Raw genomic sequence first — 22637 nt, 5'->3', positions numbered from 1 at the left:
GCAGTGAAGTTACTGTGAAAATCCCCTCATCGCCGCACTCCGGCACCTGTTCGGGTACGCTGAGGGAGAATTCAGCATGGCCAATACAGCTAACCAGCACGTCTTTCGGAGTGTGGGAGGAAACCCACGCAGACACGGGGAGAACGTGCAGATTCTGCACAGGAGGTGACCCAAGCTGGGAATTGAACTCACGTTCCTGAGGCTGTGAGGCAGCAGTGCTAACCACTGTGTTACCGTGCTGCCTCTGAGCTGTGGTGTCGCAGAGCTACTTGCAAACATGCTGTTGCTCTCAAAAATCGCTAAATAAATCTCCTTGGCTCACTAATGAAGTCTCTGAAAGTGTATCATTACTCTGACACTTCAGCGCAGTGCCGAGGGTGTGCTGCACTGTCTGGGATGCCACACGATGAGTGGCATGTGTTCTGTTACCGTCATCTGGAAGGGTAGACAGTGTCTTAGTTTTATGTCTTATCTGAAAGACAGCGCCTATGTCAATTCACCACTCCCTCCGTACTGCACTGGCATTGCCAGTCTAGATTTTGTGGTCAAATCTCTGGAGTGGGTGGGATTTGAACCCTCAGCCTTCTGATTGTGGGGTGAGGAGACTTTAAGAAGAGATTCTGTGAAGCACCTAATCTGAAAGCGGAAGAATAATTTTTTTCTCTTTTTTTCCCAGGATATCCAGGAGTGTGAAGGAGCGATGATAAATGATATCATCATGGACAACGCAAACAGGAACGTCACTGGTCCAATGAAAAAATCACAGAAAATCATTCAGGTAAAACATGCTGGATAAGGAACAAAGGCAACTGATGTCTAGAATATTTTGTAGCCAGTTTTCTCTTTGCTCTAAGGTACTACAGACAGCAGGTTGTCAGATAGACCATAAGACCACAAGATATAGGAGCAGAATTAGGCCACTCGGCCCATCGAGTCTGCTCTGCCATTCAATCATGGCTGATATTTTTCTCATCCCCATTTTCCTGCCTTTTCCCCATAACCCCTGATCCCCTTATTAATCAAGAACCTGTCTATCTCTGTCTTAAAGACACACCCTATTATATAAAGGATATTATAAACTAGAAAGATGCAGAAAAGATTTACTAGGATGCGACCGGGACTTGATGGTTTGAGTTATAAGGAGAGGCTGGATAGATTGGGAATTGTTTCTCTGGAGCGTAGGAGGCTGAGGGGTGATCTTATAGAGGTCTATAAAATAATGAGGAGCATAGATCAGCCAGATAGTCAATATCCTTTCCCAAAGGTAGGGGAGTCTAAAACTAGAGGGCATAGGTTTAGGTGAGAGGGGAGAGATACAAAATGGTCCAGTGGGGCATTTTTTTCACACAGAGGGTGGTGAGTGTCTGGAACAAGCTGCCAGAGGTAGTAGTAGGAGCGGGTAAAATTTTGTCTTTTAGACAGTTACATGGGTAAGATGGGTATAGAGGGATATGGGTCAAAGGCGGGCAATTGGGGACTAGCTTAGGGGTTTAAAAAAAAGGCTGCATGGACAAGTTGGGCCGAAGGGCCTGTTTCCATGTTGTGAAGCTCTATGACTCTATGACTCAATGACCCGGCCTCCACAGCCTTCTGCGGCAAAGAGCTCCACAGATTCACCACTCTCTGGCTGAAGAAATTCCTCCTCATCTCTGTTCTAAAGGATCGTCCCTTTAGCCTGAGCTTCTGCCCTCTGGTTCTAGTTTTTCCTACTAGTGGAAACATTCCCTCCTCGTCCACTCTATCCAGGCCCCACAGTATCCTGTAAGTTTCAATAAGATCCCTCCTCAACCTTCTAAACTCCAACGAGTTCAGACCCAGAGTCCTCAACTGTTCCTCATACAACAAGCTCTTCATTCCAGGGATCATTCTTGTGAACCTCCTCTGGACCCTTTCCAAGGCCAGCACATCCTTCCTTAGATATGGGGCCCAAAACTGCTCACAATACTCCAAATAGGGTCTGACCAGAGCCTTTGCAGCCTCAGAAGTACATCCCTGCTCTTGTATTCTAGCCCTCTTGACATGAATGCTACCAGTGCATTGTAACCATGATTCAGTGGGTGAAATGCTGTGTGCCACTGATGGAGTGCCACACTGCCCTCAGTGGGTAACACTCTGTGTGGTACTGATGGAGTGCCACACCGCCAGAGGTGTTGACTTCCAGATGAGATGTTATCCCTCTCGGGTGGATATAAAAGATCCCATGGCACAATTCCGAGGAAGAGCAGGAATGTCTTTCTTAGTCAATATTCATCCCTCAGCTAATGCTGCTTCAACAGATTATCTGGTTGGTCTCATTGATGATGGTGAGGGCTTGCTGTGCCCAAATTGGCTGCCAATATGCGAAGTATTTCATTGGTTGTCAAATACTTTGTGCCAACCTGATGTTGTGAAAGATGCTGTGAGAATATAGCTTCACTTTCCATTGTCAGATCCCGAAAACAGGTCAATGGGTTATTATCCCATTGCTGCTTGCATGAACTAGATGCTGATTGGCTGATAGATGTGTTTCTCACTCAAAACACTTTGGAACACCCTGGGCTGGTGGGAGGAATGGTCAAAGTGGAAATGTTTTCATTTCTTTCTGAAGTGTGACAACAGAAAGTGTGATTCTCATGGCGAGTGTAAAGACTTTTAAGGAACGATTAAATGGCCCAAGACGTCGGCCACACTCAGCTGATGAACCCTCAGCTGAATTCCGATGACTGAGTTCAGGCATTCACTCCACAACACCACCTGTTAACTAGAACTAGAAGCTGGTTTTATATAGAATCTCCACGCTGAATATTTAGAGACCTGATCAGTGTTAGATATTGACCAAAGCTCAGTTGACAAAGGGAATTTGGACAAGAGATTGTCCTAGTCATGAGGTGATGATGGATTACCTCTGGACTTCCATGATGATGAATGGTCTGAGAAATATCCTGCACATTTAGGAAGTAATGATAGAATTATAGAAAGTTGACAGCACAGAAAGAGGCCCCTTTCCATTGGATCTGCACCCACCAAAAAACAAGCCACACAGCCTAATTCCACTTTCCAGCATTTGGTCCGTAGCCCTGCAGGTTACGGCATGAGAGGTGCAAATCCGGACACCATTTAAATGCGTTGAGATTTTCTGCCTCTCCCAGCCTTTCACGCAGTGAGTTCCAGACCCCCACAACCCTCTGGGTGAAAACATTTTTCCTAATCTCTTCTCTAATCTTTCTATCAATCACTTTAAATCTATGCCCCAAGTCACTGACCACTCTGCTGTAGTATTGGGTGAAACTCCAAGGAGAATTAACAACTGACTTCACGTGAAATTATCTATTGAGTCATCATTGGACAATACTGATATCTAGGTGTCTTCCTTAGTCAGGGACCCGTGTGTAGCAGGCCTAGATCTTAATTTAAAAAAAAGTGGGGTGGAGATGAGAATTGAGAAGGGATATGGGTGGGTAGCTGAATGGGTTTTACAATTTTAGGTTCTAACATGGGCTAGACTGTTTCTAGCTACTTGAGGTAGTGGGCAGGACATAAAATCATCAGCCTGCCTGATCAGGCAGCAGAGGGAGCTATTGCACATGTGCAGACCTCTGTGGCTGCACATGCACAATTGCAGCAGCGGAGGCCTGACAGAGAGAGAGAGGGATTTGTCAGGCATCTGCTGCTGCAGCCGGCCTCAACCCAGCCTCGGCTCCTGCAAACGCAATTGAGGGGCCTGTGGCCTGTTACGAGCCCCGCACTACCTGAAAATATAGTTCCTGTTGCCCCCTCTGCCATGCAGACTGATTGCGGGCCCCTCCCTCCACCATGATCGCCTGCAGAGAGGCAGCGAGCCCCCCTCCCTCGCCCACCCATTGCCTTCAGAGTGGCAGTGGGCCCCCCTCCCCCCATCAATTGCCTGCAGAGCGACAGCGGCCTGCCCCCCTTCCTGATTGGGCCATCCCGCCTGGTCACACCCCCTCCAGGCCTCACCCCTCCAGGCCCTGCCACATAGGCCTCACCTCTCCAGGCCCCATTCACTCTCGGCCGCACCCCTTCAGGCCCTGCCACATAGGCCCCACCCATCCAGGCCCCATCCACTCCAGGCCCTACTCCTTCAGGCCCCACCCCCTGGCACTGCCTAGTGGGTATTGCCAAGGTGCCAGGCTGGCACTCACCAAGAGGCACCCTCGGCCTCCCCATGGCCTCCTGTTCTACGGTGAGGGCAACAGGGGAAGCAGGTATTTTCTTTGCCAGAGAGAACCTCTCCCGGCGAGGCCACAAAGGCAAGTGAGCCTGGACGATTGAGCCCCAGGCTCACTAATCACATGCAAAACACTGTTTAAATACATTTAAATACTTTATTCAGCCTCTCACCGAGAGTGGGCGAGAGCTGACCGGGCCGGAAATCCGGTTCTGGTAAGATCACGAGAGCCGGGAAATCGGTCACAATCCTGAATTCCCGGCTCTTGCGTAATTTCACCGGCTCGCTGAACCCACGAGTGGGGCAATCCGGTAAAATCCTGGCCATAGAGTTTTACAGCAGAGAAAGAGGCCCTTCGGCCCATTGTGTCTGTGCCGGCCATCAGGCACCGACCTATTCTAATCCCATTTTCCAGCACTTGGTCCGTACGCGATGGCGTTTCGAGTGGTCATCTAAATGCTTCTAAAATGTTGTGAGGGTCCCGCCTTCGACCACCTTTCTTTCCTTATATTAAAGGTTAAAACCTATGCTTTCTTTCTTTTAATTGAAGTTTAACACTTAAGAGGGGAAAAATGGTTTTTAAGAAATGGTCAGGGAGTCAGACAGTGTCTGTGTGTCTCAGTGATTTGGGAATCAGTGTCTGTGGGTCTCAGTGATTCGGGAATCAGTGTCTGTGCGTCTCAGTGATTTGGGAATCAGTGTCTGTGGATCTCAGTGGTTCGGGAATCAGTGTCTGTGGATCTCAGTGATTTGGAAATCAGTGTCTGTGCGTCTCAGTGGTTCGGGAATCAGTGTCTGTGCGTCTCAGTGGTTTGGGAATCAGTGTCTGTGGGTCTCAGTGGTTCGGGAATCAGTGTCTGTGGATCTCAGTGGTTCGGGAATCAGTGTCTGTGCGTCTCAGTGATTTGGGAATCAGTGTCTGTGCGTCTCAGTGGTTCGGGAATCAGTGTCTGTGGGTCTCAGTGGTTCGGGAATCAGTGTCTGTGGATCGCAGTAGTTTGGGAATCAGTGTCTGTGGGTCGCAGTGGTTCGGGAATCAGTGTCTGTGGATCTCAGTGGTTCGGGAATCAGTGTCTGTGCGTCTCAGTGATTTGGGAATCAGTGTCTGTGCGTCTCAGTGGTTCGGGAATCAGTATCTGTGGGTCTCAGTGGTTCGGGAATCAGTGTCTGTGGATCTCAGTGGTTCGGGAATCAGTGTCTGTGGATCTCAGTGGTTCGGGAATCAGTGTCTGTGGATCGCAGTGGTTTGGGAATCAGTGTCTGTGGATCTCAGTGGTTCGGGAATCAGTGTCTGTGGATCGCAGTGGTTTGGGAATCAGTGTCTGTGGATCTCAGTGGTTCGGAAATCAGTGTCTGTGGATCTCAGTGGTTCGGGAATCAGTGTCTGTGGATCACAGTGGTTCGGGAATCAGTGTCTGTGGATCGCAGTGGTTTGGGAATCAGTGTCTGTGGATCGCAGTGGTTCGGGAATCAGTGTCTGTGGATCGCAGTGGTTTGGGAATCAGTGTCTGTGGGTCGCAGTGGTTCGGGAATCAGTGTCTGTGGATCGCAGTGGTTTGGGAATCAGTGTCTGTGGGTCTCAGTGGTTTGGGAATCAGTGTCTGTGGATCTCAGTGGTTCGGGAATCAGTGTCTGTGCGTCTCAGTGGTTCGGGTATCAGTGTCTGTGCGTCTCAGTGATTTGGGAATCAGTGTCTGTGCGTCTCAGTGGTTCGGGAATCAGTGTCTGTGCGTCTCAGTGGTTTGGGAATCAGTGTCTGTGCGTCTCAGTGATTTGGGAATCAGTGTCTGTGGATCGCAGTGGTTCGGGAATCAGTGTCTGTGGGTCTCAGTGGTTTGGGAATCAGTGCCTGTGGATCGCAGTGGTTCGGGAATCAGTGTCTGTGGGTCTCAGTGGTTCGGGAATCAGTGTCTGTGGCTCTCATGGTTCGGGAATCAGTGTCTGTGCGTCTCAGTGGTTCGGGAATCAGTGTCTGTGCGTCTCAGTGGTTTGGGAATCAGTGTCTGTGGATCTCAGTGGTTCGGGAATCAGTGTCTGTGGGTCTCAGTGGTTCGGGAATCAGTGTCTGTGGATCGCAGTGGTTTGGGAATCAGTGTCTGTGCGTCTCAGTGGTTCGGGAATCAGTGTCTGTGGGTCTCAGTGGTTCGGGAATCAGTGTCTGTGGGTCTCAGTGGTTCGGGAATCAGTGTCTGTGCATCTCAGTGGTTCGGGAATCAGTGTCTGTGGGTCTCAGTGGTTCGGGAATCAGTGTCTGTGCGTCTCAGTGATTTGGGAATCAGTGTCTGTGCGTCTCAGTGGTTCGGGTATCAGTGTCTGTGGGTCTCAGTGGTTCGGGAATCAGTGTCTGTGCGTCTCAGTGATTTGGGAATCAGTGTCTGTGCGTCTCAGTGGTTCGGGAATCAGTGTCTGTGGGTCTCAGTGGTTCGGGAATCAGTGTCTGTGGGTCTCAGTGGTTCGGGAATCAGTGTCTGTGCGTCTCAGTGGTTTGGGAATCAGTGTCTGTGGGTCGCAGTGGTTTGGGAATCAGTGTCTGTGCGTCTCAGTGATTTGGGAATCAGTGTCTGTGGGTCTCAGTGATTTGGGAATCAGTGTCTGTGGATCGCAGTGGTTCGGGAATCAGTGTCTGTGGATCTCAGTGGTTTGGGAATCAGTGTCTGTGGATCGCAGTGGTTCGGGAATCAGTGTCTGTGGGTCACAGTAGTTCGGGAATCAGTGTCTGTGGGTCTCAGTAGTTCGGGAATCAGTGTCTGTGCGTCTCAGTAGTTCGGGAATCAGTGTCTGTGCGTCTCAGTGATTTGGGAATCAGTGTCTGTGCGTCTCAGTGGTTTGGGAATCAGTGTCTGTGCGTCTCAGTGATTTGGGAATCAGTGTCTGTGCGTCTCAGTGATTTGGGAATCAGTGTCTGTGGATCTCAGTGATTTGGGAATCAGTGTCTGTGCGTCTCAGTGGTTTGGGAATCAGTGTCTGTGCGTCTCAGTGGTTTGGGAATCAGTGTCTGTGCGTCTCAGTGATTTGGGAATCAGTGTCTGTGCGTCTCAGTGGTTTGGGAATCAGTGTCTGTGCGTCTCAGTGGTTTGGGAATCAGTGTCTGTGGGTCGCAGTGATTTGGGAATCAGTGTCTGTGCGTCTCAGTGGTTCGGGAATCAGTGTCTGTGGGTCGCAGTGATTTGGGACTCAGTGTCTGTGTGTCTCAGTGGTTCGGGAATCAGTGTCTGTGGGTCGCAGTGATTTGGGAATCAGTGTCTGTGCGTCACAGTGGTTCTGGAATCAGTGTCTGTGGGTCGCAGTGATTTGGGAATCAGTGTCTGTGCGTCTCAGTGATTTGGGAATCAGTGTCTGTGCGTCTCAGTGGTTCGGGAATCAGTGTCTGTGGGTCGCAGTGGTTTGGGAATCAGTGTCTGTGGGTCGCAGTGATTTGGGAATCAGTGTCTGTGGGTCGCAGTGATTTGGGAATCAGTGTCTGTGGGTCTCAGTGGTTCGGGAATCAGTGTCTGTGCGTCTCAGTGATTTGGGAATCAGTGTCTGTGCGTCTCAGTGGTTTGGGAATCAGTGTCTGTGCGTCTCAGTGGTTTGGGAATCAGTGTCTGTGCGTCTCGGTGGTTTGGGAATCAGTGTCTGTGGGTCGCAGTGATTTGGGAATCAGTGTCTGTGCGTCTCAGTGGTTTGGGAATCAGTGTCTGTGGGTCTCAGTGATTTGGGAATCAGTGTCTGTGCGTCGCAGTGGTTTGGGAATCAGTGTCTGTGGGTCTCAGTGGTTTGGGAATCAGTGTCTGTGGGTCGCAGTGATTTGGGAATCAGTGTCTGTGGATCGCAGTGATTTGGGAATCAGTGTCTGTGGGTCGCAGTGGTTCGGGAATCAGTGTCTGTGCGTCTCAGTGGTTTTCACGTACATTCCATCAATGTGAACGTTGGTTTTCACAAGGAGAAATAAAGACTTGCATTTCTATAGTGCCTTTCATTTTCTCAGGAAGCCCGTAAGTATTTTACAGCCAACAAAGTATTCTTGAAGAATAGCTACTACTGCAATGTGGGAAACACAGCGGCCAATTTGTGCACAGTAAGATCTCACAAGCGGCAATGAGGTAACATAGTAACATAGAAACCAGAAGCAGGAGGAGGCCATTCGGCCCTTCGAGCCTGCTCCGCCATTCATTTTGATCATGGCTGATCAGCAAATTCAATATCCTGATCCCTCCCCTTCCCCCCTTATCCCTTGAACCCTTTAGCCCCAAGAGCTGTATCTAATTTCTTCTTGAAATCAGACAATGTTTTGGCCTCAACTATTATCTGTGGTAGTGAATTCCACACATTCATCACCCTCTGGGTGAAGAAATTTCTCCTCACCTCTGTTCTAAAAGGTTTATCCTCAAACTACGACCCCCCGATTATTGGGAACATTCTTTCTGAATCTACCCTGTCTAACCCTGTCTAATCCTGTTAGAATTTTATAAGTTTCTATGAGATCCCCGCTCACTCTTCCAAACCCCAGTGAATATAATCCTAACCGACTTAGCCTCTCCTCATATGACAGACCTGCCGTCCCAGGAATCAGCCTGGTAAACCTTCGCTGTGCTCCCTCTATAGCAAGGACATCCTTCCTCAGATAAGGATACCAAAACTGTACACAATACTCCAGGTGTGGCCTCACCAATGCCCTATGCAATTGCAGCAAAAGATCCCTATCCCTATATCCAAATCCTCTTGTTATGAAAGCCTTGTGGTTGTCATCCACACAAACTACAAAGAACATTTCTTTCCTAGACTTTCTTCTCACGGGTAATCCCTCAACGGAATATGCTCCCAAAGGGAGTAGCCACAATTTCATCACTGGAAATCTTCAAGATCCATCATTAGGTTACTTCCATTAATAAGTTTTTGTTTTCAGGGTGACCATCTCAGCAGCTCCTGCCTGGATTAGCCAGCGCCACCCAGATAAATGTGGGAGGAATCCGGATGTTAGCCTGAGGTGCCGACAAGACCAAAGCAGAAAAAGAACTGCCAGAAATTCTATTCTGTGTTGATGTTGGTTGAGGGATAAACAGTGGCCCAAGACATAGGGGAGAACTCCCACTGTGTTCTGCATCTCATCCAAAAGCTAGCACCTCCCATAGTGCAGCACTCCCTCAGTACAGCGTCAGCCTTGACTAGACGCTCAAGAGCGAGACTTAAACCCACAATCTCCGGACTCAGTGAGGGACAGAGTGAGTCACAGCTGACACTTTAGCACAGAGTGAATGCAAATGTGAATTCCAGCAACCCACTTCACTCACAATGCTGTCCAGTGGTTACAGCAGAAGCAGATTAACTACAAATATCACAGCATTCCACGCATGCCATTGTTAATACTGAGAGGTTGAACAGAGAGAGCTGGTTATACGCACTGTGGAACCAATCTCTCAGCCACTTTGGTGTATATCCTGCTGAATTGTTTTCAGTATAATTGGATAATGTTATTAACGCAGTTCTTCCTAATTCTTCTGGAGCTAGCTTGTCCCACGCATAACCTCATTATGGTATAGAACATTTCATCTGATCACAATATTTGGTCTGTCACTAGCACACTATCCCTGGAGGACATCTTTCCTTGTGAGTTTAAACCATGATGTGGAGATGCCGGCGTTGGACTGGGGTAAACACGGTAAGAAGTCTCACAACACCAGGTTAAAGTCCAACAGGTTTATTTCGTGCTACCAAATAAACCTGTTGGACTTTAAGCTGGTGTTGTGAGACTTCTTACTGAGTTTAACCATAGCAGCTACCTCCCTCTGCTTTCAGCAAACAAGGTTTTTTTATTCACCTACGGGATGTGGGCATCGCTGGCCGGCATTTCTTGTCCATCCCTAATTGCCCCTCGAGAAAGTAGTGGTGAGCCGCCTTCTTGAACCGCTGCAGTTCACCCACAGTGCTGTTAGGGAGGGAGTTCCAGGATTTGGACCCAGCGACAGTGAAGGAATGGCCGATATGTTTCCAAGTCAGGATGGTGAGTGACTTGGAGGGGAACCTCTCGGTGGTGGTGTACCCATGTATCTGCTACTCTTGTCCTTCTAGATGGTAGTTGTCGTGGGTTTGGAAGGTGCTGCCTAAGGAATCTTGGTGAGCTCCTGCAGTGTGTCTTGTAGATGGTACACACAGTTTCTACTGTCCATCAGTGGTGGAGGGAGTGACATGGTGGCACAGTGGTTAGCACTGCTGCCTCACAGCACCAGGGATCCAGGTTCAATTCTGGCCTCGGGTGACTGACTGTGTGGAGTTTGCACATTCTCCCCGTGTCTGCGTGGGTTTTCTCTGGGTGCACCGGTTTCCTCCCACAGTCCAAAAATATGCAGGTTAGGTTGATTGGCCTGGCTAAATTGCCCCTTAGTGTCAGGGGGATTAACAAGATAAATATGTGGGGTTACAGGGGTAGGGCCTGGATGGGATTGTGGTCAGTGCAGGCTCGATGGGCTGAATGGCCTCCTTCTGCACTGTAGAGATTCTATGATTCTATGGGTGGATGTTTGTGGACAGGTTGCCAATCGAGCAGGCTGCTTTGTCCTGGATGGTGCCGAACTTCTTGAGTTGGAGCTATTGGATGAAACAGAAAGTGAGATGGTCACTTCCAAGTCAGACCCAAGTCAGTCAGGGCTGATGCAATACAATCCCTGTGATTGAGATAAATAACAAGTCAGGCAATGTAGTCTGCTCCAGGTGGAAAGACGGATTAGATTTTGACTCTGAGAGAATGCAGACACCAGGGGATGATATTGTGACACCAGCTGAGTCAATCACAGCAGGAGGGGGTAACGAATGTTACACACAAACACGTCTCAGGGGTAGGCAGTCAGACATTGTGCGATTTGAAGTTGCCATGGCAACACGAGCTGTCAGATATCATCCCGACACTGATGAAATGGAAGCTAAAGGGCTTCTTACTACAAATATCGCCTGACACATTTTACACTCAGTGTCAGACAGGGCTGGCACTCAGTGGGTAACATTCTCGCCTCCAAGGGCAAAGGTTCACTTTCCCCCTCAAGGGCACAGGCTGGCATTCCCAGTGTGGCACTGAGGGCATACGGCATTGTTTGGTAGTGCTAGGTTTTAAGAGCGGCTTTAAGCAGATACCTGGTCGACCATCTCAGGGGCAACGTTTCAATGTCGGGTTCACCCCAAGCCAATATTAACCCCTCAATCTAAATCCCCACATCAATATCGATGGCCGTGTATCTCACTGCTGTTTATGGGATCTTGCTGTGCGCAGGTTGGCTGCTTCCTTCCTGACAAAACTACAGTCATACATTGGCTATCCAGTGTTTGCGATGTCCGAGGCTGTGAGAGGCACTCTATAAATGCAAGTTTTCTTCTTTCCTAACCCCTCGCAGTTAGCGGCATCAGAAACAATCCCAAATCCACGGAATTCCAACGGACCAGAGGTGGATCTTACTGTGCGGTTGATGGATAACTTGGCAAATTCACCTCCCACTGTCAGACAGAGCCTATCGCCCCGGGGCAAAGATTTCTCAGAAATGGAGAGGTCCGGGGGAAGCCGGGAGGAGGCAGAGGCAAGAGTCAGGAAAGGGCAGGGTCAAGAGGGGGCTTCAAGTAAACAAATGAGAAGCTTCAATTGGGGCCATTGGCCAGTTTGGGGGTGCGGGAGGTTTGAGGGGAGGAGGGTGCAGGGGGTGGGCAGGGGTGGATGTGGGGGAGAGGGGAGGGAGTAAGCAGCCAGTGCGATGGGTGGGTTGGATGTGACGAGGGATAAGATACTGCCATTGGAGTTTGAAATGAGCTGTGTTTATAGAGAGTGGAGTCCGGACATCACTTTGTCTCCAGCTGATAAGCGGCAAGGAGGAGAGTTTCAGCAGAAGAGCGACTGAGGTGGGGTTTGTCACAGTCACGGGAGTGAATCAGCGAAGGAGAGTTATCATAGAAACCCTACAGTGCAGAAATAGGCCATTTGGCCCATCGAGTCTGCACTGACCACAATCCCACCCCACATCCCTACATATTTATCCACTAATCCCTCTAACCTACGCATCTCAGGACACTAAGTGGCAATTTTAGCATGGCCAATCAACGTAACCCACACATCTTTGGACTGTGGGAGGAAACCAGAGCACCCGGAGGAAACCCACGCAGACACGAGGAGAATGTGCAAACTCCACACAGACAGTGACCCAAGCCGGGAATCGAACCCAGGTCCCTGGTGCTGTGAAGCAGCAGTGCTAACCACTGTGCTACCGTGCCGCCCCAAGTTTGGATGGACTGTCTGCCTGATGGAGAGGATTTGGGATCTGATCCAGGTCCATTCTGGGAAGGCGATGGCCTAGTGGTACTATCACTAGACTATTAATCCAGAAACTCAGCTAGTGTTCTGGAAACCCGGGTTCAAATCCTGCCTTGGCAGATGGTGCAGTTTGAATCCAAATAAAAAATACCTGGAATTAAGAATCTACTGATGACCATGAAACCATTGTCGATTGTCGGAAAAACCCATTTAGTTCCATTTAGGGAAGGAAATCTGCTGTCCTTACCTGGTCTGGCCTACATGTGACTCCAGAGCCACAGCAATGTGGTTGACTCTCAACTGCCCTCGGGCAACTAGGGATGGGCAATAAATGCTGGCCAGCCAGCGACGCCCATGTCTCTTGAAAGCAAAGAAATTCCTGGTTTGAATGGAGATTGCACTTGGAGTGTGAAACAGTTCCTGGTGACAGGGCCATCACCTGGAGGGACTTGAAAATTTATTTATTAGTGTCACAAGTAGGCTTACATTAACACTGCAATGAAGTTACTGTGAAAATCCCCTAGTGCCACACTCCGGAGCCTGTTTGAGTACACTGAGGGAGAATTTAGCATGGCCAATGTATCTAACCAGCATGTCTTTCAGACTGTGGGAGGAAACCGGAACACCCGGAGGAAACCCACGCAGACACGGGGAGAATGTGCAAACTCCACACAGACAGTGACCCAAGCCGGGAATCGAACCCGGGTCCCTGGCTCTGTGAGGCAGCAGTGCTAACCACTGTGCCACTGTGCTACCCTGCGGGAGCAAAACCAGAAGGCAGAGTTACAGAGAAATGAGAGTGGGACCAAGTGAGGTCTATCCTATTGAGCTGGGGGTGGCTGAGGGGAAAGTGGAGGTACTTCACCCCGCTTACTGAGAAAGGTGTTCATTTCTTTGCTAATTCTGAGTCATACTCTGTTTCATCGGTGGAATTATCGCTTGCTGCCTGCCTGCTTACAACAAAAACTTCCATTTGAGTGTCAGTCACACCAAACGGAAACAAAACCAGGCGTACTCTCTGTAAGCACACTTTTCAAACCCATCTGGTCCACCGCTTGTTCTCTACCCCTCCGCTATTGAAGAGATAACAAATAGGTTAGACCAAGGAGAGCCAATGGATGTTATCTATCTTGACTTCCAAAAGGCCTTTGACAAGGTGCCTCACGGGAGACTGCTGAGTAAAATAAGGGCCCATGGTATTCGAGGCAAGGTACTAACATGGATTGACGATTGGCTGTCAGACAGAAGGCAGAGAGTTGGGATAAAAGGTTCTTTCTCAGAATGGCAACCGGTGACAAGTGGTGTCCCGCAGGGTTCAGTGTTGGGGCCACAGCTGTTCTCTTTATATATTAACGATCTAGATGACGGGACTGGGAGCATTCTGGCCAAGTTTGCCGATGATACAAAGATAGGTGGAGGGGCAGGTAGTATTGAGGAGGTGGGGAGGCTGCAGAAAGATTTAGACAGTTTAGGAGAGTGGTCCAAGAAGTGGCTGATGAAATTCAACGTGGGCAAGTGCGAGGTCGTACACTTTGGAAAAAAGAATAGAGGCATGGACTATTTTCTAAACGGTGACAAAATTCATAATGCTAAAGTGCAAAGGGACTTGGGAGTCCTAGTCCAGGATTCTCTAAAGGTAAACTTGCAGGTTGAGTCCGTAATTAAGAAAGCAAATGTAATGTTGTCATTTATCTCAAGAGGCTTGGAATACAAAAGCAGGGATGTACTTCTGAGGCTTTATAAAGCACTGGTTAGGCCCCATTTGGAGTACTGTGAGCAATTTTGGGCCCCACACCTCAGGAAGGACATACTGGCACTGGAGCGGGTCCAGCGGAGATTCACACGGATGATCCCAGGAATGGTAGGCCTGACATACGATGAACGTCTGAGGATCGTGGGATTATATTCATTGGAGTTTAGGAGGTTGAGGGGAGATCTGATAGAAACTTACAAGATAATGAACGGCTTAGATAGGATGGACGTAGGGAAGTTGTTTCCATTAACAGGGGAGACTAGGACGCGGGGGCACAGCCTTAGAATAAAAGGGAGTCACTTTAGAACAGAGATGAGGAGAAATTTCTTCAGCCAGAGAGTGGTGGGTCTGTGGAATTCATTGCCACAGAGGGCTGTGGAGGCCGAGACGTTGAGCGTCTTCAAGACAGAAATTGATAAATTCTTGATTTCTCGAGGAATTAAGGGCTATGGGGAGAGAGCGGGTAAATGGAGTTGAAATCAACCATGATTGAATGGTGGAGTGGACTCGATGGGCCGAATGGCCTTACTTCCGCTCCTATGTCTTATGGTCTTATGGTCTTATGGGTGGAAATTGTCCTGAGATTTGGAAAAATAAGAGGTGATCTTACTGAAATGGGCTAAAATCTAAAGGGGCTTAACAGGGTGGATGTTGAGGGGCTGGTTACACCTGGCTAGATAATCTAGGGATAAGGGTCGGCCATTTAGAATTGAGATGAGGAGAAATTTCTTCACCCAGAGGTTTGGGGATGCTTGGAATTCTCTATCCGTGAGGGTTGTGGATGTTCTATCATTGAGTGTACTGTTACAACGCAGAGGTTACTCCCTTTTACCTCGCTTTGTAATCTGGTAAAAGTGTTTGGAAAAGTGTTAACTGTTCGACATCAACGTTCAGAGGTTCATTAACATAAAGACCTGACTCTCGCTTTACGTGAATAATTAACAAGTCATTTTATTTAACCAATCGGAACTTTAACTAAACAAGTAACATTTTATTTAAAGGAAGGTTCGACTGTAATGCTGTTCAAATAAAGGCAAGGAAACATTCATAACCAAAACAGTAACAACAGAATCTGAGTCACTCTCAAAAAATATATACAACCAGGTCTGATGACTTTCAGAAGCTTTTGGAGTTTTTCTGTTGATTTCTCGGTCTGTAAGGTCTTTCTGACTTGATGCCCCTTTTGTTAGATAGATGGAGAATTCTCTTCAGAGATAGTCCTTTAGCTGGCGGAGTGGAGAGCCACTCTAGAGGTATCCTTCTGTTCTGGCTCTCTCTCAATTGATTTCCTCCTTTTATAACTCGGATGACCTATCAATTTTCGACATCAGGATTGGTTTGATGTTGACAACAACTGCAAAATTCAGATTTGACAGGTTCCTGACAGCCGAATCTCATCTTTAAACTGATAGGCTGTCAGAATGCAAACATCTGCAAAGACTGATACTAAGGCAACCCTAATGTTTTGGTCTCTGCAACAAATGCTGCCATCTGTGTACTCTGCATACCTGCATTTTAAACATTCCAGCATTGAACACAAAACCAGCTTTTAAAGGGACCACACACTGTTTTTTTTCCCCTCTAACAGTTTCTACAATTCTTTTACATCATTACAAACATTCTTTACACCTTTATAAACTCAACTCAGCATTCAAGACTGAGACCGATAGATTTTTGGACACGAAGGGGATTTAAGGTTACGGGGATGGGCAGGAGAGTTGAGCTGGAGTTAAAGATCCAGCTAAGGTTGTATTAAGTAGAGGAGCAGGCTTGAGGGACTCACAGGCTCCTCCTGCTTCTTATGCCTTGTGTTCTGATGTTGTCCTAAGCTATTTGATTTCTTGACATTCTTCTTTTCCTATCAGAACACTCCCCTGGATCTTATCGACACGGGCAAAGGGCTGAAAGTACAGACAGACAAGCCTCACCTGGTCAGCCTCGGGAGTGGCCGCCTCAGCATCGCTGTCACATTACTGCCACTTGAAGAAGGTGAGAGGTCACTCTCTTGTCGAGGGTTGGTTGCCATCACTCGTACCTACCTGGGGTGTACATTGCATTATTTTCAAATGTTCAAATGTGTCACCTATGCCTTGATGGGTTAGGGTTAGGCTTAGGCTCTCTCCTCAGAAGGTCAAGGGTTCAAAGCCCATTTCACAGCCTAGGGTGTCACTGCCGTGTAGTTCTGAAGGGGTCATACTCTGTTTCCTCGGTGGAATTATCGCTTGCTGCCTGCCTTGTTGGAGGTACAGTTTTTCCAGATGAGATGTTAAACTGAGACTCTATCATACTTTTGTTCAGATGTGAGAGATCCGATGGTTCTATTCTGAAGGACAGCGAAGTTATCCCTGGTATCGGGGCAATATTTATTCACAAACAGTGTCACTAAAACAGGTTTTCTGTGATTGATCTCATTGCTGTTTATGGGATCTTCCTGTGCACAACATGGCTGCATTTCTTCATTCGAGCAGTGACTACATTTCGGAAAGCTTTCCATTGGATGTAAAACACCATGTGATGTTCAGAGGTTATCAAAGGCAACCATTTCTTTCTCTCTTCAAACCTTCATATCCTTTTTTCCACTGCAATCCTCTCCCTTGCTCTAGAGTCAGAGGGGTTTACAGCATAGAAACAGGCCCTTCGGCCCAACTTGTCCATGTCGCCCAGTTTTTACCATTAAGCTAGTTCCAATTGCCCACTTTTGGCCCATATCCCTTTATACCCATCTTACCCATGTAACTGTCTAAATGTTTTTTAAAAAGACAAAATTGTACCCGCCTGTACTACTACCTCTGGCAGCTTGTTCCAGACACTCACCACCCTCTGTGTGAAAAATTTGCTCCTCTGGACCCTTTTGTATCTCTCCCCTCACACCTTGAACCTATGCCCTCTAGTTTTAGACTCCCCCACCTTTGGGAAAGATGTTGACTATCTAGCTGATATATGCCCCTCATTATTTTATAGACCTCTGTAAGATCACCCCTAAGCCTCCAACGCTCCAGGGAAAAAAGTCTCCGTCTATCCAGTCTCTCCTAATAACTCAAACCATTAAGTCCCGGTAGCATCCTAGTAAATCTTTTCTGCACTTTTTCTAGTTAAATAATATCCTTTCTATAATAGGGTGACCAGAACTGCACACAGTATTCCAAGTGTGGCCTTACCAATGTCTTGTACAACCTCTACATCCCAGTTCACACTGCTTCTTCTCCCAACTCCGGCCTATTGTGCATCCTCCACTCCCTCTGCTCCATCCTCACTTGCAAATCCTCCCACCTTCTCTCTGTGCAATCCATAGTGTCCCCGCTACAACCCTCCACCTTGCTCCATCTCTCTCCAAGAATCCTCAGATCTAGATCTTCAACCAACTGTTCAAACTGAGATTCGGCCTGGATCCTTCTATCTTTTAGTGCTGTAAGCATGGAAGGGATGAGGACATTTGAGGATGTGAAAGACTGAAGGTCGTCAATTTGGTCTTTGGTAATTTCCTCCCTTGTCATCTTGGCTTCTTCACAATATGTGGCATGGTGGCACAATGGTTAGCACTGCTGCCTCACAGCTCCAGAGACCTGGGTTCGATTCCTGGCTTGGGTCACTGTCTGTGCGAAGTCTGCACGTTCTCCCCGTGTCTGCGTGGGTTTCCTCTGGGTGTTCCGGTTTCCTCCTACAGTCCAAAGATGTGCGGGTTAGGTGCGTTGGCCTTGTTAAATTCCCCCTTGGTGTTCCGGGATGCATAGGTTAGAGGGATTAGCATGGTAAATATGTGGGATTATGGGGATAGGGCCTGGGTGAGATTGTGGTCGGCGCAGACTCAATGGACCGAATGGTCTCCTTCTGCACTGTAGGGTTTCTATGATTCTATGGTTCTGTGCTATATTGAGAAAAAACCATCACACCTCTGGCATGTCCTTAGGCAAGAATGCATTGTGCTCATTGGATAGAAAACTGCAATTCTATTTGATATAACCTTGAGGGATGATTAAAGGATGCTGAGGGGGATTCAATTGCAATGAGCACAGTCGATACATTCTGTTCTGAGACTTGTCTATCTGATAGGTAGCATAGGCTGCAGGGATAAACCCCTCAGGCTTGGCTTTCAGTCTGCGATTCTGTCTCTGAAGTCACGGGTTCAGTTGGGAATTCTCTCAGAGATTCCTGTGAACTGTTTGAAATTTCAGATGCATTGTAAGGAGAAGAGGAGAGGAAATCCCTCTAAATTGTTAATGTCAAAGTAAAATGCAAAGAAGAAAACAAATTAGAAGCAATTCCCTGCCGGTGGAATTGGAAATTGTAGATCCCAATTTGTAACACAGAGCTGTCCTCGCAATCTTTACTGAAATAAAACAGAAAGGATAGAATCATTTCAGCCCATTGCGTGTTTATTATACCTTAATTATTGCATTTTGAGAGGAAAGACAGGCATCTTACTAGACATCTTAGTGTCCAAATGGTCTTGGCTTGAAGGCCCCCTCCTTTGCTTTTAGGGAAGTGGATTGGTTCTGGAACTGGGGAGTGGAGGGGGGGTGATGCGGGGGGATGCAGGGGCAATTAAAGATCTGATTACATTTCACTGCAAAGGCTGCGCTGAGATAGACAATTTTGTGTCTGCGTACAGCTATCAGGCCCAATCTCTGGGCACTACATCAAACAGGATCCCGAGTCTGCTTCATGGACAGTTCTCTATTGTTCCATGTTAAGCAGCGCTATCCACAAGTAAACAAAGATACTTCTCAGAGCTGCTTCCTAACTAAGTTGCTGCCTTCTTGATTTCTCCCCCTCAATTGCAAGAGAAGATTCGAGGTGAACACCTTTTCGGAATGTTCCAGCACCATGTCCACATGGGACTTGACGCTGTTGTCCTCCTGTCGATCCATGTCCACGCCTGTCATTCCTGTGAAGCCGCATGTTTTATTCCCACTGCGGGCCGCTAAAGAATGGTGCCAAGCTGATGTGGAAGTTCACATTGGCTGCTTGGCTTGTTTGCACAGTGGTGTTCCTCATCAGTTTAGCTGCTTTTAGCTGAGCTGTTAAACGATCTGCTTCTGAGCTGGATGTACAAGATCCCGTGGTATCATCTTGAAGAAGAGGAGGTTTTCCCAGCCGTTCTCCCTCCGATATTTGTCCCTCAATCAACACCACGGAAAAAACATTCCGGTCATTGTCATTTATTGGCTGTGGGAGCTTGCTGTGCACTAATTGGCTGCCACATTTCCTGCATTACACTGCATGGAGTACACTTCAACACTACTGCACTGGAATGCACTTTGGGATTATCTTGGAAAGAGTGGCGACCCCACCAAATGAAGTAACTAAAGAAATTTCAATTAGCAAGAATAACTAGTTACAGAGAGTGTGGAAGATGTCACTGATTCCTTTGACTCCGGTCTCCAGACGACTTGGGGGAGTCAACGTTCAGCCCAGGGATTTGCAAGCATTGGCCCAATTGGCTGAATGGGCCATATCCGAAAGGGCACAGTCTGAAAGACGTGCTGGTTAGGTGCATTGGCCATGCTAAATTCTCCCTCAGTGTAACCCGAACAGGCGCCGGAGGGTGGCGACTAGGGGATTTTCACTGTAACTTCATTGCAGTGTTAATGTAAGCCTACTTGTGACAATAATAAATAAACTTTAAAAACTTTAAACTTAAAAAAAACTTTCAACTTTAAAAACTTTAGACTTTAGACTTTATCATCCTCTGAAACACCACCCCTTAAAGGGGCTCGCGACTATAATCCCTCCCCCTTTAAGTCCCTTATTAACGCACACCAACAGAAGTTAAATTATTTACAATATAACACCATAAATGAATTCTTTAGCACAAGCTCTTTATAAAGTCAGTCTGTCAGAGGGTTTCCGCTCCCTCTGGGAGTGACACTGCTCAACAAACAGAGGGGGGTAAGATTCTCTCTGTGTTTTTGTGTGTGGCTCTCTCTCTCTCTCTCTGTCTATGTGTGTGTGTGTGTGTTTCTGTGTGTGTGTGTGTGTGTGTCTCTCTCTATGTGTGTGTGTGGTGTGTGTGTGTGTCTCTGTGTCCGCGAATGTTGGAGGGGGTGTGTTAAAGTTACTTGCTTATTTGTGTTTTAAAGCAAACCAGCTTGACTTTGCTCCAGCTATCTCTCTCAAAATTCCTTTGCTCTCGGAACGAGCTCCGACTTTCGGCCCATCAGATCCGGGAGCAGAAAGGTCCTGATGGCTGGCTTTAATGTCACTCGGGATTTATGCTGAGTGCCATTTTGAGGCAGCTTTGAGCGTGCAGCACTGCAGCAAGGGGCAGGGGGTGTGAGCTGCTATGTCCCAGCACTAACCCACTGCTCCTCCGACACATGGGCATCATGTACGGATTGGCAGCTCTGAGCAGGCGAGGGGAGTCACCCAGCCAAGCACAAGCTCAGCGCCGAAAGGAACAGGCTCCCAAAATACTTCATAACAATTCATTTGGTTTGAGTAGTGGTGTCGGAAATGAATTTTAAGATAACGTCGGGTGTCTTTGTGACTTTGTCTTGTCAGGATAGGGTCATGCCCTTTGACCTCTGCCAATGGCTGCACAATCGGGTTACCAGCCCTTCAGGATTGGCCTGGAGTTTTTGGGAAATGAAGGTCAATCTCCAGGACATCATCGTGTGCAACCCTGGGAAAAAAAAACATTCAAAGTTCATAAGTTCGTAAGACGTAGGAGCAGAATTAGGCCATTCGGCCCATCGGGTCCGCTCCGCCATTCGATCATGGCTGATACGCTCCTCATCCCCATTTTCCTGCCTTCTCCCCATAACCCTTCAACCCATTACCAATTAAAAATCTGTCTAACTCCTCCTTAAATTTACTCACTGTCCCAGCATCCACCGCACTTTGGGGGAGCGAATTCCACAGATTCACAACCCCTTGGGAATAGTTTCTCCTCAACTCTGTTTTACATTTGCTGCTCCTTAGCCCAAGACTATGACCTCTCGTCCTAGAATGCCCCACAAGAGGAAGCATCCGCTCCACGTCCACTTTATCCATACCTTTTATCATCTTGTATATCTCAATTTGATCTCCCCTCACTCTTCTCAATTCCAGAGAGTATCGGCCTAAACTGTTCAATCTCTCGTCATACGACAAACCCCTCATCTCTGGAATCAATCTAGTGAACCTCCTCTGAACTGCCTCCAATGCCCCTACATCTTTCCTCAAATACGGGGACCAAAACTGTGCACAATACTCCAGGTGCGGCCTCACCAATGCCTTGTATAGAGTCATAGAGGTTTACAGCATGGAAACAGGCCCTTTGGCCCAACCTGTCCATGCCGCCCATTTTTTAAAAAACCCCTAAGCTAATCCCAATTGCCCGCATTTGGCCCATATCCCTCTATATCCATCGTACCCATGTAACTATCTAAATGCTTTTTAAAAGACAACATTGTACCCGCCTCTACTACTACCTCTGGCAGCTTGTTCCAGACACTCACCACCCTCTGCGTGAAAAAATTGCCTCTCTGGACACTTTTGAATCTCTCCCCTCTCACCTTAAACCTGTGCCCTCTAGTTTTAGACTCCCCCACCTTTGGGAAAAGATATTGACTATCTAGCTGATCTGTGCCCCTCATTATTTTATAGACCTCTATAAGATCACCCCTCAGCCTCCTACGCTCCAGAGAAAAAGTCCCAGTCTATTCAGCCTCTCCTTATAACTCAATCCATCAAGTCCTAGTTGCATCCTAGTAAATCTTTCCTGCACTCTTTCTAGTTAAATAATATCCTTTCTATAATAGGGTGACCAGAATTGCACTCAGTATTCCAAATGTGGCCTTACGAATGTCTTGTACAACTTCAACAAGACATTCCAACTCCTAAATTCAATGTTCTGACCGATGAAACCAAACATGCCGAATGCCTTCTTCAACACTCTGTCCACCTGTGACTCCACTTTCAAGGAGATATGAACATGTACCCCTCGATCTCTTTGTTCTGTAACTCTCCCCAACGCCCTACCATTAACTGAGTAAGTCCTGCCCTGGTTCAATCTACCAAAATGCATCACCTCGCATTTATCTAAATTAAACTCCATCTGACATTCATCAGCCCACTGGCCCAATTGATCAAGATCACATTGCAATTGGAGATAACTTTCTTCACCCTCCACTATGCCACCAATCTTAGTGTCATCTGCAAACTTACTAACCATGCCTCCTATATTCTCATCCAAATCATTAATATAAATGACAAATAACAGTGGACCCAGCACTGATCCCTGAGGCACACCGCTAGTCATAGGCCTCCCAGTTTGAAAAACAACTCTCTACAACCACCCTCTGGCTTCTGTCATCAAGCCAATTTTGTATCCATTTAGATACCTCACCCTGGATCCCGTGAGATTTAACCTCATGCAACAACCTACCATGCGGTACCTTGTCAAAGGCCTTGCTAAAGTCCATGTAGACAACATCAACTGCACTGCCCTCATCTACCTTCTTGGTTAC

The 22637-nt window shown here is 47.6% G+C and overlaps 1 protein-coding gene across 26 annotated transcripts in view; it reads left to right on the top strand.

Annotated features, from left to right (window-relative positions):
• phldb1b (pleckstrin homology-like domain, family B, member 1b) overlaps positions 1-22637 on the top strand; it is a 334696-nt gene that overhangs the window by 64117 nt on the left and 247942 nt on the right. For all 26 annotated transcript variants that reach the window (XM_078199087.1, XM_078199084.1, XM_078199080.1 and 23 more), the window contains exons 2-3: positions 677-778; positions 16053-16176. In XM_078199087.1, coding sequence (XP_078055213.1) covers positions 677-778; positions 16053-16176 — 226 coding nt within the window. The remainder of the gene's footprint in view (positions 1-676; positions 779-16052; positions 16177-22637) is intronic.

Source organism: Mustelus asterias, chromosome 27 (assembly GCF_964213995.1).
Source record: "Mustelus asterias chromosome 27, sMusAst1.hap1.1, whole genome shotgun sequence".
NCBI lineage: Eukaryota > Metazoa > Chordata > Chondrichthyes > Carcharhiniformes > Triakidae > Mustelus > Mustelus asterias.
Note: the sequence above shows the minus strand (reverse complement) of the source record. Positions and strands in the feature narration are given on the sequence as shown.